The sequence below is a fragment of the Thrips palmi genome, unplaced genomic scaffold (genome assembly GCF_012932325.1).
Source record: "Thrips palmi isolate BJ-2018 unplaced genomic scaffold, TpBJ-2018v1 HiC_scaffold_8, whole genome shotgun sequence".
NCBI classification, from domain to species: Eukaryota; Metazoa; Arthropoda; class Insecta; order Thysanoptera; family Thripidae; genus Thrips; species Thrips palmi.
The window spans coordinates 2,376,062-2,394,118 of NW_023144635.1; the positions used below are offsets into that span (position 1 = coordinate 2,376,062).

The window sequence follows — 18,057 nt, forward strand, 5'->3', positions numbered from 1 at the left end:
GGTCATCTTGGCTCTAGCAGTGCGCTAGCCAAAAATCACGGAATTTTCATAATGAATATTGGGGGCCGCTCAGGAGCGCTGCCAATACTTAATCCATGGTCAAGAACACACTTTTACGGGTGAACCGAGCACTCGTCCGTTTCAATAACCGGGAGATGGCCAAACGATTTTTGGGCTGGAAGTTTTGTTTTTGTTCGAGGATAACTCACTGTATTTATGTTGTTGTTTGTTCTGTTCTAATTCGAGCAAGAGAAAGTCCACCCCAACGGGCATAATTGAGCAGGGCTTTATCTTGCCTGCATCCCGCGTTGAGGTCTCCCGTTTGTTGCCTTCTTTATAATTTACCGGTCCCCAGCAGTGCTCAAATTATTCCCAGATTATGAAGGACGTCGTTTTTGAAGAGGCCTCCCAGGTGAAAGTGGAAACCGATTTTAAAAACCGATTATGGAAAAGCCTTGCAAGCACCATGAGACCCGAGAATCAATTCAAAAATTAGTCGCCGTAAGTCAAGTTCTCGTAGACCGAACAATCCTTCGCAAAAGTCCAAAACTCTCCGAATGGCAGTACCGCAATTCGAACTCAAGTCCAACTAGAAGAAAATAAGGGTCATGTTGGCAGTCCTGTATAATGGTGTTGAGTAATGAATAGATAATGCCATAGTTCCAAACTTCAAGAGTTCGGTGGGTGTCCTGGCCTCGGTCCTGACCGCTCAGCACAGGTCACAGGTGTCCGGTATTTGCGCTAACCAAGCGTGGAAATTCGAATGTTCTTTGTCAGACCTCTCCCCAGCTCACATGCCAGGGTGTCCATTACTACCTTCGTATGAAAAAGTAATCCGTCCTCGGAAGGGGCATGCCGACAGGCCGCCAGGACCTGCTGCTGCTGGCCCGTGGGCCGGTACCCCTCCCACCTGGGCCTGCCTGGGCCTGCCTGCTGCCTGGGCCGATCATGATACATTAAAGTGTTGAAGGCGATCAAATATTAACAGGTAAACAAGCCGGCCGCCTGCCGCGACCCAGTCACGTGTGCAGCGTGTTGCCGGACGGCGTCGCCGAGGACACGACGCCGAGGACACGACGCCGAGGACACGACGCCGAGGACACGACGCCGAGGACACGACGCCGAGGACACGACGCCGAGGACACGACGCCGAGGACACGACGCCGAGGACACGACGCCGAGGACACGACGCCGAGGACACGACAAGCAAGCTGAAGGTGTTAGGGGTAGTCTTGCATACAGTGCGGTCACCGCGTAAATATATAGAAACATTTTTCCAATGAGTGCGAGCAATAACGTTCCGGGTAGAAACGTCGGTGCTCGAGTGCCAGCAGAGCAGTCGGTACCACAAATTTTGAGTTATGGATCCCTACCTCGAATTAAACAAAGCTTGTACTACTGACAGAGAGTATTCTACTTTCTCCCAGGGGACATCAGAAGCGCTCGAGAATAGTTTTTGTGACTGTACTGCCTCGTCGTCCTCTGCTGCACTCAGATTGACCAGATTTTCCATACTGTTGTGCCAGGGTATTTCGCACATTGCTCGTGTTGTCACTCATCCCGTGTATTGGTCATATTCTCTATCTTTAGCTAATTTGGCTCCATATTTATGACCAATCTGCACAATTACATGCCTATTATTGTGCAGATTAAACTGCAGATATAGAGAAGCCAATTAGAGAAGTCTTTCAATGCGCAGGATGAGAGAGTTGCAGCCATGCAAGACATGAGGTCCCTTGAGGACCCTTGAGGACAATAAAAGGATGACCCTTATAAGCAACACTATAAGGTCTCACCTCATACTGCCGTCCAAGACATCAAAAGAAACCGTTAATAGAAACGCTTTTGGAAAGGCGTGTATTTTTTTCATTCGTTTTTAAGTGATTCCACGATTGTGAGATGTACTTGAACCTAGGCGAATGTGACGTGCCCTTCGTTGCAAACATTAAACACTGACGATGTTGTCCTTTTGATGTTATAATGACTAAGATCAACATTTCGACATGAAAACAACTTTTGTTGACTATCATACGTGGTGAAGTTCCATAACTCGACCACTTTGTGGCCTTGTGTGCAGAGAATGCGAAAATATGAGTCTATTTGGGGGAGCTGCTGCTCTATTTTGGTGCTGACGGCGTGACGTAACACCTGGACAGGCCGGTGGTGCGGCGCACCGTGGTCGCGGGCCGCAGGGGGCCGCAGGGGGTCGCGGGGGGCACGGTGGTGCGGGGCTACTCACCGAGGGGTTGGCGACGCACCGCCGCATGGGGTCCTGGCCGCGGTACGTTGGCGAGTACCTGCCGGGAAAGCACGGGGTGGGGGCGATGGAGGTCGGGTGCAGCGGGCCGTGCCCCTTGCCGTTCATCATCTTGTCGGGGCTGTACATGGCGGCCATGTCGTCCAGGACGTCAACGAGAGCCCCTAGCGGCCGTGGAGGCATCGCCGCGCTCCGGCGGCATCCTGGAAGCACACAACGCGTGCACGGCCCTGCAGGCCTCGATGCAGGCCCCGGCCTGGGCCACGCCGGCGATCACGTGGTCCGGTGGCGCAGCTGGCGCAGTGGTTGGAGACGGCGGCGTATCCGGTTTGCGTTTCAAAACTCGGCCGCCTCGGCCGCCTCGGCAAGGAGCAGGGCCGTCGGCGCGACCGGGTGCGTGGGAGGAGGGCGACAGGTAAACACACACACGCGCAGTCGCGCACAGACACACACACACCGCGGAGCACCGCGTCAACACAAACACAAACCACGCGCGCACACACACACGTGTCACGGCGCACTACCACAACGAAGCGTGTCCTCGTCACGCGGCGTCACGACATTGTGCAGCGTGGTGGCGATGAGGCCTAGGCTGGGCCTCGGCGGCCTAGGCGGCCTGGAGACGGCGTGCCCCTCGCGAGGCTAGCGGCATGACGAACATTATCCGAGTGTTCGGGCCTCGAGGCAGGCCGTGCGGTGCCACCGTGTGCCACCGAGTGCCACCGTGTGCCGAGGGCCGTGTGCCACCGGACGGTCCGGGCGGTCCGGGCGGTGCGCACAGCGAGGCGCGAGAGTGCGGGCCGCGGGCAGCCGGAGCGACGCGGTAACGCGGACGGGCACGACGTCTGCGCTCGCCAGCGGAACAACTATTGTCAGAAATTGATAAAAAGCGCGCACGCCTCGGCGGGCTGGGCAGCGCGAGGGAGCGCGAGGCAGCGCGAGGGGGTGGGCGGAGGCGGGGCGCGGCGCGGCGCGGCGGAGTGGGGGGCGCTCAGGTTGGCTGCCTCCTGCAGGCCCTGCAGGCCGGAGGCGGAGAATCAGTAATTTTATTGGGATTGTGGATAGGGGAGGCCGCGCTGGAGGGGGAAGGCCACGTGACGCGGTGGGCTGGGCCTGCGGCCGCGGCGGCCCAGTGCGCGTGCGCCGTCCGAGCCACCCTTCCCCCTCCCTCGGCCACCCCCAGCGCTCCCAGCGCGCGGGGTGGGGTGCGGGGTGCGGCGGCCGCGGCGGCCGCGTGGGCCGCGGGGCGCCGTCTGATGTCCGGCCGAGCCTGCCCGCCCCGCCGCGCCCCGCAGCGCCCTCCTCGAAGCGAAAGGATGACCGGGCTGCTCACCGAGAAAAACGCGCATGGAAACGAGATGAGCCGCAAATGACGGCACGCCCTGCACGCCCTGCAGGCCATCATGCATGCCGTGGGCGCGTGGCGCCGCGACGACGCGGCACAAAGCGGCGCCGCACTCCCCGACGGGCCGACGATACCCGCCTCAAAACGCGCCGGAATGACGGGGGCCTTGTTGTCGGAGAGCACGTGGCGCGGTCGCACTGCCGCAACGGCGACGCCCTTTTTCACCATCACCCCACGCCGTCCGCCACACGAGTTCTGCAATGAAATGGCGGGTAAACGATTCCCAGCGCAGTCATATCGTCGTCCTGGCGCCGTCCTGGAAGGGGAGGGCCTTCGCCTTTGCCGCAGTCACGTAGAGTAGTGCACGCACCCCGTTGGCGCCTCGAGCGCCTCGGGCGCCTCGAGCGCCGCGACGATGACATTGCGGCCAAACAGGTTCCGACGCTCCCCCCCCCTCCCACCCCACCCCCACATACGCCCTCGCACGCCTTCTCATCCACGGTCCTTTAATTGCGGACGACGGTGTCCTTTGGTCGACGGCATCCTTGGGTCGACGGTGTCCTCGGGTCGACGGCATCCTTGGGTCGACGGTGTCCTCGGGTCGACGGTGTCCTCGGGTCGACGGTGTCCTCGGGTCGACGGCGTCCTCGGGTCGACGGCGTCCTCGGCGTCCTCCGATCGACACGCCCCCTCGCCGCCCCCTTTATTATACCCGCCGTTCTTCTGCACCGAGTTCTCCGAGTTCCTCCTCATTCTCTTCCTCCTCGTGGCCATTCGGTCCGTGTTCGCCCTGCATTATGCATGCCGCCTCTCCTCCGCCTCCCCGGGGCCCGAGGCCCGAGGCCGGCCCGAGGCCCACACGACTTGTAACTGCTTACCGGCTGCCTTCGAATCCCCGTCATGCGCCGCCAAATGACGCCGCGTAGTGTCTGGTGGTGTCTGGTAGGGCCTGGTAACGTCTGGTAGTGACCGAAGTGTCAGGTGGTGGCTGGATGTTTGATAGTGTTTGGTAGGTATCGCCGACGAATAAAGATTCCAGTAGATCAAAGAGAACAAACAGGTCAGCAGACTCACGTGACTCACGTGTACGAGTGTACGAAACATATTAAGAGGCCTCCTTAGGGCGTTGAGCTCAACACAACCAACCCGTCAGTCGCGAGATGGAGATGACGTCAAACACCCGCGGAACGTGAACGTATAACCGTCGTATCCAGACATAGGGGGTAGTTCATTTCCATCAATAATTCTCATGAGGAGTGCCAGGAGACGGTGGCGGCACGATGGGGATCGAATCCAAGACAGGGGAAAAATTATGCAGTTCACTCAAAGTCTATCACAGAGAATTTTGCCGAAGTGTATACACATGATAGTGAGAGCTCAATTTTTATTTATCACAATTTTTTTCTGACTTTTATTCGATGAGATTTATATTCGAAGAACAAATGAGTTATAGTAACTTGTGTTGTGCAAAAGTTCTCATATAAAGAAATTGAGTCAATTTTCGTCGTAAAAGATTTTGGGTGTATTCGTTCGTATCCACATTGAGGTTTGAGTTTTGTTCAGGAAGGTCTAATCAGGCCTCCCAGGCTTCAGCTTCGCCCTGAGGTTAGTTCATTTGGAAGAACGCCAGCCTGTTTTAATCGGTGCCTTCTCATTGTGATAATTATCGAATAATTTAATTCTAAATTTACGCCTGTTGTGGGGGTGGCGGCTCCACTCCGAGCAGGTGGGCGCTGGGCCGAAATTTTTTAGAAATAGTTGGGCGCAGGCCACCTTGAGTCTCCCACGAGGATGAATAGTGATGGGGCTCGCGGGGGACATAATAAGCCAGCGAATACGACGCAGTGACCGGCCTCCTGCCCACGCCGAGAGGCACGCCCGCCCGGCCAGTCGCCACCGAGAGGGCCAGGCCAGGCCGCCACGCAACGCCGAGCTGGGCGGGGCGGGGCGGGGCGGGGCGGGGCGGGGCGGGGCGTCTCCGAGCCGCGGCATCAAACTTGTAAAAGTGGCCTGTTGGCGTGCGGAGCGCGAAGCCCCAAGCGGCGCCCAGCCGAGTCGAGCCTTTCGATCCACATGTCTTCTTTCCCGCTGAAAGTCGCCGTTAATGAGTCATGGGCCGCGCTGTTGATTGACGCGTCGCTCCACTGCAAGGACAGTCCTTTCTGTTCACAGTTTTCGAACACTCATCCGGCGCACCGTTGTCACAATTTTCTCCATACTTGATTTGATTCGAAGTCCGGTCTTCACAACGATATCTATTTCAGCTAGACTTCCGATTCCAATGCTCGGTCGAATAAGCTGGATTATAGAGAGGATTGTGAATTCAGTGCGCGGTTGTCAAGACATTGTCAAGACGATCCGGCAGCGCGTGATTGGCGGCACACTGTACTTAGAATCTGGGATGTCCGTCTGCCGTGATGTCCGCACGATGCATAGCGAATGCCGCTCGTGCATCATGCATTCCATGTTCGTCAAATCGTAACCCAAATCGTCATCGCGCAGCTCGGCCGCGAGGGCGCGCGGTGCGGCCTCGGACGAGCCTCGAGCACCCCGTCGTGGCCCCGGCCGGCCGGACTATCCCGCTCTCCGTCGAGAAGTGCCTCCAGTCGGCCGAGCGATACGGGCGGCCCGGACGCACTTTGCGAATAAAAAAAAAGAAGGAACTGCGCGCGGAAGAAGAACAGAAGAAGCAATTTCCGTGCCGTTGCCGCGGCAAGTATATGAGGCCATTATCTGGCACGTATTGCAGTCGAGCGGCGCGGCGGGGCGGGGCGGGGCGGGGCGGGGCGGGGCGGGGCGGGGCGGGGCGGCATCGCGGGCCTAGCGCTCCCACCCCTTCGGCCCCAACCCCCTTCAGCCGCCTCGGTCGCCTTCGAATCCATTTATATTGCAGGACTCGCCGCCTTGGCCGCGGCCCCGCGCCGCCCCGCGCCGCCCCGCCTCGCGATCTGCGGGTCTCCACTGTAATTCGATTTCACCCATTACACCTTTATTTTGGGCTTGCGCCGCGCGGCAGCGCAGGCAGGCAGTGCAGGCGGCGCGCGGGTTCGCGTTTTGGCGCCAAAACGGATGGCGGCCGTTGTTGTTGATGGCGATTAGACCGTCTCGGCCGTCTCGGTGTCCCCGAGGAGCGCACTGCGCCGCACTGCGCTCTCATGCCGGCGGAGTGCCAATTTGCAGCAGTTTTGCGTATCGCGAAATCACCGAGACTCTTTTCTTTCATTCTCTTTTTTGTTTTCGCGGAGGCGAAGCAAGGCCGTGAGCAGCAGGGCTCTCCGGTCGACCGAAATAAGCCCTATCTTTTGGGAAATTGAATTCAGAACAATCTTAAACTGTGACCGAACGACGTAGTTCCATTTTATGGAGAGCTGTTGGAAAGATTGCATGAAAACACTGAGCGCCGTGGCATTGTCTTGTCCCTGCACAGCGCGACTCGGCTTGAATTTGACTAAATGAGCAAACAGGAAACGAACCATTGTTTGTGTCAGAGTGCGTATGTGTATTACACGTCGCGGCGTGTGTGTGTGTGTGTGTGTGTGTGTGTGTGTGTGTGTGTGTGTGTGTGAATGTGTGTGTTTGCATGAGTGTGTGTATATTTTGCATACAACATAGCCGGGCATATTCGCAAGATTGGAACATTGGTTCGCAATCCCAAGACCCTCCATGTAGGCAGTGAGGCAGTGTTCCCCCTCCCCTCACGCCTTCCTGCGCCTCCTCCCCTTGCCTTTGCCCGAGTCGCCGACATCGATGTCAAATACATGACTTTTGAATGTTATTGCGACAAAGATTTGCGATGCATCATGGAGATGGCTTCGGCTCTGCGCACCCTCTCGTCGGATCCGCTTCAGCCACGACGCGTCGCGACGTCGGGGTGGCTCTCTTGTCCCTCTTCGTCTTCGGTATCGAACGTGCATACTTATAGAGCCAATGCGGGGTTGGAATGGGACGGTCGTCGGTGGCATTTGCATCTGCAGAGGTGTTTCGCATACGCAACACGCCTGTAGCACAGGAGGCCAGCCACATGTGCCACCACATGAGCCACATGATGGTAAAGATATTTGTGTTTCATTTTCTAAATGTGATCCAGTCTTTAGATTCATTTCCCGGATTTGTGCAATTTGTGCGACGAGCACACGCTAATGCTGCGCCCGATCCGATTTGCGACGAATCTGCCCCGCGGCATGTCGTGGAAAACCTGCGACGACAGCAGCGCGGCGCAAAAAAAATTGCTACGCCGAGAATCGACACTTCTTGTCGTGGCGTAGCGGGCTAGCCGCTTTGCACACACAAACCGCCGTCGCGCACGGCAAGACGCACGCGAAAGGGGAGGGGGAGGGGAGACGACGCGGTCCTCGGCGCCGCACCGCGCCAAGCTCGTCCTCCTGGGTGCCATCACGCCGCCCTTCCTCACCGACGGTCGTAAACCCGCCGCACAAATTCAATTTGTCGGTGGCGGTGCCGATATCGGGCCGATATCGGGGCGATATCGTGGTGATATCAGCCGGCTGCAGATTCGCACGGCCTCCTTGCCGCCGCGGGTGAAGCTTCGTAGTGGTGGGCGCGTGGCGGCGCCGAGCCATCGGGGACGTCGGGGACGTCGGGGACCTCGTCGGGGACCCGGCGGGCGGACCTGGGCCTGGGCGGCGAGGGAGGCGGAGACGCGGGGGACGCTCGGGGACGCTCCCAACACGTCATTGAGTGACTCGACGGCCAAGCCGCACGCAGATGCAACGTCCCGCCACTATCGTCCGCCGGCGTGGACGTCATTTAACGGTGGCTGGTGGGACTGCACTTGGTTTGCTGTGTTTTTCCGCACGTCTTGCGAATCCTGAATCGAGTACAGACCAATCATTGTAGTGTGGTGTTAGTCAAAAGTTTCGGGGGCAAAAAATCAAAATAAGCGTCTTCTAGAAGCGGAGGCCTTCATGGGGTTGACGGGGTGCGTTTCTTCTGCTAGTTGGCGCCCGCGCATTTCTTATGGCCTCGTGTCTGTGCTGGAGGTGGCCGAGGTGGCCCCACCCTGGGCCTGCACTGGGCCTTCCGTGCCCGGCGGCTCTCACTGCCTTGTTTTGCTCAGCAAGTGTGTTAATATGCATTGCGAGCTCGAGGACGGGCATTTAGGGCCACGCCGGCAGAAACAGAGGCGGTTGCGTCAGTGTACATACTCCATTCCGGTGCCACACGCCCTAACGTAGTCGTCTTCGATAACTCTTTGTCCACTTCGAGCGTCGAGCGCCGCGGCCGCACAAACATAAAAATTACTAAAATAAAAATAAAAAATAAAAATAAAAATCACGCGTCAACTTTTTTCAAGGCTCTTCGTGCAATCAAGACAGACGCGCAGCGTCAGAAGAAAACTAACCGCATTACCGTGTTTTTAAAAGTCATCGCGGAGGCCCCTTCTTCCTCTCCCGCGCATCGCGACAGAAATTAAGCAGCGACGACAGACTAAAGGGGTTAATTTCACAAGGCCGGGCCGCGACTGCCGCGTGGCGCGCGGCGACTCTGTGCACAGCTTAGGGTCTCGCCGGTTCAAAGCCGGCCGGGCCTCGCCTCTGCCTGTTAATATTTACGGCCTCAGCCGGGACGTACGGCAGTAAGGCACAAGGGGAGTATCGCGCCGCGCGCCGCGACTCGGACGGGCCGCCGACGCCGACGCAGACACCTACGCGACCTCCGCGTACCCAGGAGCCTCTCTCCTTTCCCGGGAAAGTCCGCTGGAAATCGGCGCCGTGGTCGAGGTCCTCGCCGAGAAACCTCCCTTCGCGTTGACGTCCGTCTCCCTGCGTGGCGGCCGGCTTGGCGGCGGCGGGGAGCAAGGAGGGGGCTGGAGCGGGCTGGGGCGCCGGGGGCCGTCGGGGGAGGCGTCAACGTGGACGCGCGGGCCGTCGAGCCGTCGGGCCGTCGCCGGGGTGTCGCCGGGCGAGGCGAAGTGGGGCGTCTAGTTGGCGACACCTTGCCGTCCGGCAGCCTGCCCTGCCCGCCACGGTCCTGCCACGGTCCTGCCAGGGCGTCCTGCCAGGGCGTCCTGCCTCGGCGTCCTGCCACGGCGTCCTGCCTCGGCGTCCTGCCTCGGCGTCCTGCCACGGCGTCCTGCCACGGCGTCCTGCCACGGCGTCCTGCCACGGCGTCCTGCCTCGGCGTGTCAAGGTGTCGGCCTGCTTGGCCTGCTCTCGCGCGCGAGCTCAGCGCGCGCCAGCACGGTGCGGCTACATATTTCATCAGAGCCTGGGAAATTATTTAGCGGGGCGTGGCGGCGCGCGGCGGCGAGGCGCGGCAAGGCGCAGCGCGCTCCTCTGGACTCCTCTGGACGTGCGGGCTGCGCGGGCTGCGCGGGCTGCGTCCCAAAACGACAACTCAATTAGCTCTTTCATTCCGCGTGCATTATTTGTACGCCAAGTGAGGAAAGGAGAGAGAGAGGAGGAGGAGAAAGGGAAGTCCCGGTGTGACTCCTGGACGCGCACGACGCGTTGCCTGGCTGCCTGGCTGCCTGCCTGGCTGCCTGCCTGGCGCGGCGCGCGGTGTGTCACCTGGCTGTCTGCCAGCTCTGCCAGTCCGCCCAGCCGACTGGCTGGCGTGCGGACTGGCCGTCCGGGTCCGCCTGGCCGTCCGTTCTCGCTAAACTGTCGCCGGTCTTGACGGGCCCCTCCCTTCCCCCCCTCCCCTCCCCTCCCCTCCCCTCCCTGGTCCACTTCTCGCCTCTGCGACTCGACACACTTGTGACGTGACCGCGCCCCCGCCCCCACCTCCCCACCCCTCCCCGACACGTGCCCGCAATCACTAGGGACGCGGCGGCCTGCTCGCCCAAAGCGGAAACAAAATTGAAATCGCACTCCGGTGCTGCCGCTGCACTGCAACGACTCTTTGTTTCCCGCGCAGCGAGAGGGGGAGAGAAAGAGAGAGAGGGAAAGAGAGAGGGAGAGGGAGGTAGAGGGACGGCGAGGGCTGCAGCACCACGCACGCGGGCGGGCCGGGCGGGCCAAAAGGGGTAATCATCCGGCACTGCCGGCATTGCCGGGCATTAGCGGTAATCCGAACTGCAGTGTCGGCAGATTAATTCGCTCTTTTGCGGATATTGTTTCATTCGCTGCAGACTGAGTAGGTGGCCCCTTTCTCGCTCTCTCGCACTCATGGGGCGTCGCGTAAGGGCGCGAGAGAGACAGAGCGACGGGATCCCCCGCTCGGAATGAGTCTGCTGCAGGCGGCCGGCCCGGTAATTTGCGCGTTCAGCCCCTGTCGTGCCATGGCGCCAGGGCCCCGCCGAGCCCCGCTACGCCCTGCCATGCCCTGCCATGCCCTGCCAAGCCCTGCCAAGCCCTGCCAAGCCCCGCCAAGGAGCGCGGCAGGGATTACGCCACATCCCAGCTCGAAATTAATGTTTCTTTGTCAAAGCGAGAGCGAGGGGACCGGCCTCGAGACTTAGCAAAATCCCAGATTCTTCGTGAGCACTCATTTTGTTTAGAGTTTCTTTAAATTTGACAGTATCGCGCGTCGTCTGCTGAACATTTGTGACTTCAACATAAAGGCATCTTAAAGCGGTCCTCTACTTTCGCACGGCGCGAAACCAGTCAGTGGCAGAGGGATCGAGGATGTGTGCTGGTACAGCAGCTCGAGGTGATACGTGGTTACCCAGCTCAGGCGAGCTGCTTTACTTTTGCTTCTTCTTTCGTTTTACTGGTGGAGGGACCATTGTTTACTGCCGGGCCGCAGTTACTGGCCGCTGCTCGCCCGCTCCTACAAGCACATTGCGATCCCCCACTCCCTCCTGGACCTGTGCGAAAACTGTCCCGGCTGCCAAAACAGGCCCCGGAAGGCCAGGGCCAGGCCAGGCCCGGCACCGCCAGGCAGGGCCGGAATAGTGTTTGGCCTGCGGGGCGCGGCGCGCGTTGTGCGACGTGGCGACCTCCGGGGTCCCCTCGGGGCCCCACGCCCCCACGGCCCCACAGGACCCTGCCGGGACGTGTTCGGGAAGCCACCGAGCCCCGCCGAGCCCCGCCGAGCCCCAGCTGGGGCGGCGGCGCCATGGCGGCGCGGCGGTCCGGGCAGGACGGCGGGACACTGCGCGCTGCGGCCGAGGGCCGGGCTGGGATGGGCCGGGCTGGGATGGGCCGGGCTGGGATGGGCCGGCCAGGTGTCTGGAGGGAGGCGATCAAAGTGGTGATGGCGGGAATGCCCACGCGTTTTAGGTGGCCGTCGTCAGGACCCCGGCGTTCCATGGTGCTGCACAGAATGCAGTGTACTCGTCCGCACCGCGCGGCGCGGCCTGCGGAGACGGTTCGAAGACGTCCCGACGCACGCGTGCCGCACGCGCGGCGAAGTGACCGGCACGGCGGCACGGCAGCCCGGCGAGCGAAGTGACAGCGTGGCGGCGCGCGGCATGACGTCATCGATCCGGCCGTCTTCCTTTCTTCCAGGCCAATTACAAGGACGATACCGTGCTATTACCGTCACCGCTTGTTTAGGGTGGTTACGGCTGTTACTGCTGTTACAGCCACCGCGGCGGCACGGCACGACCGCGAGGCACTGCCAAAAGTGGCGCGCAGGGGTGGGGGTGGGGTTGTCGTCTCACTGTTTGCCTACTTAGGTCTACAGTTGGAAAGCACTGCTGGGCGCCCACCCATCACCCGTCGCCGTTTCCGCGTAGAAACGAATGCGATGTCGCACACTGCCAGAGCAGTGTCCAAACGGAGGAAGCAGTGACTATTCGAGGTTCTGACGATCACGCATCCGAGACGAAGAAGGCGGCGAGTTCCCGTCATATTTGCACCCCCGCCGCCGCGCACAGGTCCGAGGCCGAAGGAAGAAAGAAGGCACAATACCTGGCAGTGCCCTGGCAGTGCCCTGGCAGTGCCCTGGCACGGCGGGCGTGCCTCGGCGTGCCGCGCCACGCCAGCCTCCCTGCAGCGCAGCGTAGCGCCCTTTATGGCCCCCCGTGGGATGCCTTGGATGCCTCTGGCGCAAAGCCCCCTCCCCAACCCCACACCCCTCCACTCCGCCGCCCTAACGCCCCGCCGTGCCCGCCGTGCCTTACTAGTACTGGCTTTGCTAACGCGGAGGTGTGGAGGAAAATCGCGCGAGACGTTGTAGAGTAGTGGAGGCTCAGCCCAAAGGCCAAACAGACGCACACACACGCGCGCGCGCGCACACACACACACACACACACGCACACACACACACACGCAGATAGAGAGAAACGCGCGCGCCCCGGAGGAAGGGGGAGGCGGGGATGGCGGCGCGTATGCAGCAGAGGGAGCTCTTGAGTTTTTCCTTTTCCCTGTAAAACGAGCTCCCCGGGGTGCATTACCAGAATTGTCATGCGAAACACAAAACTCCCCGGTCCACGCATGAACAGTGCGCGGCCTGCACGGCGCAAGGGGAGAGGCCTATGACGCGAGCAATGGCACGAATGGAAATTGTCTGTGCCCCGCAGCCCCGCGGGGTGGCGCTCTGAGTGGTGGGGCGGCGCGCGGCGCACGGCACTGACTGGCTGATCAGGCCTTGCAATGGCCAGGGCCGGGCCAGGGCCAGGGTCCCTGCATGCAGGCAGACCGCGAGATTTTCCTTTCTCTCCATTTTTTGTGTCTTTTCCACGTCCTTGTTTTATATATTTGTTTTCATTCCCCTCCTTTCTCCCCCTCGTTGGCAGAACCGCGCGCACTCTGCGCTCCACTCCATGCTGGGCTGTGCAAGCCTGGCCGCGCCATCATGTTGGTGAAGTCTTTGGCGAATCTCTTCGTGAAGCCCCGAAATCCAGCCTGGAACCTTGAAGCACCGCGCTCGTGCGTGGTTAAGTGTTTGTCCGCGGTGACGGCGCAGGCTCGGGCTGGCCAGGGCAGACAGGCAGAAAAATCTGCCGGGGCCTCCGAGTTTGGGACCAGTAACGTCACAAAGTTGGTCCAAGAGTGACTGAATCTCCGAAAGTAGCCGTTTCCGCTGATTTTGGGCGGCCACTGCGTCCGATCTAGTTGCGGCCAACGGCCTACCTTGACGCCATAGTATTCTTAAGACCCTGCTCTTTCATGCCCTGTGTCGGGAAGACGTTGACCACAACGATTTTGGCTTTGACCGCAACGATTTTCCGACCAAGTTTGTCAAAAAGTGGTTGAATCTCGGAAATTTGCTGATTTTGCTGACTTTGGGTGGCCACTGTGTCCAATCTAGTCACCGTAAAAGGCCTCCCTCGACGTCCTAGTATTATTAAGACCCTACTCTTTCATGCCCTGTATCGGGAAGACGTTGACCACAACGATTTTGGCTTTGACCGCAACGATTTTCCGACCAAGTTGGTCAAAAAGTGGTCGAATCTCGGGAATTTGCTGACTTTGCTGACTTTGGGTGGCCACTGTGTCCAATGTAGATGCCGTAAAAGGCTTCCCTCGACGTCCTAGTATTCTTAAGACCCTACTCTTTCATGCCCTGTATCGGGAAGGCTATTGACCGCAGCTAGTTTGGGAGCGGTAGCCTCACAAAGTTGGTCATGAAGGGTAAAAACATAATGATGATCGGGAGCCTTTTGCGGTCTTACCCGCCGGTGCCTTTTTGGGGCCAGTCCGAGCCTGTGAAGGCGCGTAGGGATGATCGCCATGGTGGTGTTGAAGCTTTTGGTTGGTTTTCGTTCAGCCTCTGCCACGCGCAGCGTGGTGAAGTGTTTGGTCTTGGTGAAACGACGGCGCCATGGTGAAGGCGGCCACATTCTTGGTGGGGCGGGCCCACAATGAGAGCGGGCAGCCCTGCGAAGTGGCGGGACTGGCGGGGCCGGCGGGGGGTTCCTCTGGGCCCCATCGGGCCGCGCTGGCGGACTGGCGGGGCGGCCAGGGTGGCGGCCATGGCGGTGTGGCACTGCTCTGCACTGTTCGCTGTGCGCCAAATCCCGCCCGCATTGAATAGATGGCCGCACCGCCGTGGGGCCCGCGCCGTGGATTTCGTGGCCTCCGAGGATTTCGCTCCACTTTCTTTGCGAAGCCAGCGAAGCACTGGAACACTCCAGCGCTCCTGCGGCCCGCCGGAGTGCCCCGCGCCGCGCCCCGCTCTGCTCCGCCCGTTGGACAAGGCGCTAGTTTTCTCCAGCAGGCTTTTGGCTCGAAACATTTTAATCCTAGTTTCCGCAATGGCGTTATGCAGCCGGGCGGCGCTTGTCGCGTCGCAGCGAGTCTCTGCCTCCCCTCAGGAAAGCCGTTCGCCTGGCAACAAACTCGATTAATGGCAGTTTGAGCTCCAGGCCACAATCTTAATCAGCCAGCGACTGGTTTACTCTGCCCCGCTGTGCCCCCTCCCTCCGCCTCGGCCCCAGCCTGTTCCAGCCTCTTGATCGTAGTGATTATGAACATCGCCCCCCACCCCCGACTCTGGAGCGCCCCTGGGCCAACATGGCGGCGAAGTGCTTTCCCTGTAGTCATCGTGTCCTGGCCGACCCCTCCCCTTAGCCCCCCCCCCCCCGACACATCACCAGCCTGTGCCTGCCTCCTGCAGCGCAGCGTGCCAGGAAACTTGCCCGGTAGGTTCCTTCATCGCGAAGCTTCTCCGTTCTCATCCATCGGCCATCGGCTCGGAGATGATAGTACTTGATTGCGCCAGGAATATTTCTACTAACTTACTTTCAAAAAATATTTTTAAGGAGCCTGGAAGAGACACTTTTTGAAATGACTGCTTGTTTTAGATTCAGGTATTTGTATTCATTTCTTTTAATTCAATATTTCTATTTGGGTTGGTCAAAAATAGATATGTCTAGTTTTTGTCGGTCTAATTTAGGTCGGTCAAATGATATTAGACACCGGAAACACCCAACGTGAGTCCCGCGCCAAATCCACCGGCAGCCAGTTATCAGGCCACCCCCAATTCAAAACAACTCCCGGGCCTCTCGCCGCCTGGCCGGCCTGCCCGCCGGCGGCAGGTTCCCCTCTCCGCTGCCCAACCCCCGCGGCCCGCACACCGCGCACGCCGCCGCGCCCTTTTCGCGGTTGTTATCGAATACTAATATGATTCCTTACGCTACAAAAACAGCGTCCATTGCGGTTCGCGTTCGCGTGCAATGGGAACCGCCCCGGGCCAAGGCGCGGCGTAGCACGGCGCGGTGCGGGCCGGCACGCCACGCCGCCTCGCCACGCCGCCACGCCCTCCCTCAGACCGCACCGCACGCAGGCCGGCCGCCGTGGCCGCCGTGGGCACGGGGTTGTCATTATTGGTGGAGCGCAAACCGCAAGGCGGCGACCCATAGAGAGCAGTACAGTGGCGCGCGACTTCCCACGGGTAGCGCGCACTCCGTACCGGTACACCACCGTGCTCTCCAGGTATTACGTCACACACCAACACGCACGCACGGCGGCATGCGCGCGCGCAGCGAGTCCACAACATCGCCCCTCTTAATTTGGTGAAGCTTATTTGCTCCGCCGAGTGCTGCGCCGTTCCGCTCCGCCTTTCCCCGTCTTTCCTCGTCTTTCTCCCTCCTTCCTCCGCATTTCTCCGCGTGTCTCCGTCGGTCTCCGTCGCTCCGCCGAGCGTGGGCCCGGCGTGGCGTCGCGGGCGTCACTCCGGGGCAGAGTCGGTAGCCAGTCAAGCGCCACACGCGCTAAGCAACGCGCCCAAAAATTATTTCATTATGTTATCTTATGCTTTTTTGCCCCTCCTGCGCTTGCTTTTTCAGGGGTCATTAAATATGCACGGCTGCTCAAAGACTCGGACGGCAGTGGGGCAAAAAGGGGGCGGGGGATGCTGTAGTTGGTTAGTGCTAGTTTGAGGGTAAGATTAAAAATTGTGCGGTCTTACCGCGTACAATTTTTTTCCATCTTTGACAATTTGTGTTGAAAATTTCAGCCCAGCACAAACCCTGGCGCGCCTTAAGAAGTACCTCTCGCACCGTTGTGTTTGCATTTGTGTGTGTGGGCGGGCATGTGTGTGCGTGGTGCACAAGGTTGAGAGGGAATTCGCTAGAGAAGAGAAACTAAAACAGTGGCAGCCCCCGGCCCGGCCCTCCACCACCCCACCCCTCCCCGCCGCGCTGCGCCGCGCTGCGCCGCGCTCCACAACGAGGAGTGATCTCAGCCCCCAGGCAAAAGCACCCGCCCATTACACGGAGTTTGAGGACGCGGCGCAGCCAGCAGCCAGCCGCCTCGTTCCGAACCGCGGCTCCGTCTCTCTCGCACCCCCGCGGAACGCTCCACGAGTGCGAGAGAGACAGAGCGCGGGAGCCGCTTGTTCGGACTCGGCCGTGCGCGGCGCGGCTCCGCTTTGCTGCGAGGTGTTTGTTCAGTTCAGCAGCTCGATAACACTGACAGGCCTGTACCAGCATGGCTCTCATGGCGCGCATGGCGCGCATGGCCCTCATGGCCCGCGGCACAGCCCGCGCACCACAGCAGCAGCAGGCGAAAAGGGGGGGGGGGGGGGGGGGGGGGGTGAGCGGGGTCGTCGGCGACGTGGACGACGACGGGGAGGTGCAACGGGGAGGTACAACGGGGAGGCACGACGGCCGTAATGGCCCAATTCATCGACACATGGTCCGGCCGGGCCTTCCTCGCACCTCGGCGCCTCAGTCCTCGCCGAGCGGCAGCAGTGGAGTGGCAGCTAGCAGTCGCCGAAGAGCGCGCCGTGGCACTGTCCTGGCCGCGTGGCTGTGCCACCGTTCACCGAGCCGCCGTGGCGAAGTTAGACAAATGACAGGAGGAGGGGGACATCATTTTCGCTTTCCGTTTTTCGCGAGAGTCTCGGCGCGATAACATTTCCCGGGTTTCGTAAGCTCGCCTTCCAAGCGGCAGGTCGACAACTCTGCGCCCTCGGCCTCGAGGAGCCGCCCGCAGTGAGCACTGCTTGCTGCATTACATATGTCGCTATTACCGCTGATGGCACACAAAGCCTCCCTGCACCCCGCAACGCCGCAACGAACCCCCCGCGGCGCCCCGCGGAGTACGGGGAGTCAGCGGCCACACCCGCGCCGCGGGCCGGCACACTGACACGCACACACACACCCGCACACACACGCGCACACGCACACACACACACACACACACACACACACACACACACGCACACACACACACACACACACGCGCACGCACACGCTCGCCAGTGAGACTGATGCCCCTAATTAGGTGGTCGTATTGCTCGTGGCCGGGCGAGGCGAGGCGGCGAGGGGAGCCGGGCCGGCGGAGGGGAACCGAACGGAACGCAACCGCACCATCATATGTTTGTTCATTCCACTTGTCCGCGCCCCGCCCCGCCCCGCCCCGCCCCGCCCCGCCCCGCCCGCCCCGCTGGCGCCGCGTGCGGCCACACAGGTGCGCGGCCCCTCGGGTCTTCAAACGGCCGTCAAGATTCACGGCTTCGTTAACGCGGCTCAGGGGCGCTGAGCGCGCTGTGCATTCTTCGACGGAAGACAAGACACCCGTCCGGTCCGTGTTTGCGGCGGCCGCGCTGTTTCCGCCTCGTCGTCGAGAACGGCGAGGCGGTGCAGCGAAGCCCGCCG

The 18,057-nt window shown here is 60.5% G+C and overlaps 1 protein-coding gene across 6 annotated transcripts in view; it reads right to left on the reverse strand.

The window, feature by feature from the left end:
- Nucleotides 1–2,970, reverse strand: part of LOC117653734 (inhibitory POU protein) — a 28,024-nt gene extending 25,054 nt beyond the window's left edge. For all 6 annotated transcript variants that reach the window (XM_034399596.1, XM_034399595.1, XM_034399594.1 and 3 more), the window contains exon 1: nucleotides 2,240–2,970. In XM_034399596.1, the coding sequence (XP_034255487.1) occupies nucleotides 2,240–2,440 (201 nt within the window). In that variant the 5' untranslated portion in view covers nucleotides 2,441–2,970. The remainder of the gene's footprint in view (nucleotides 1–2,239) is intronic.
- Nucleotides 2,971–18,057: the final 15,087 nt, after the last annotated feature.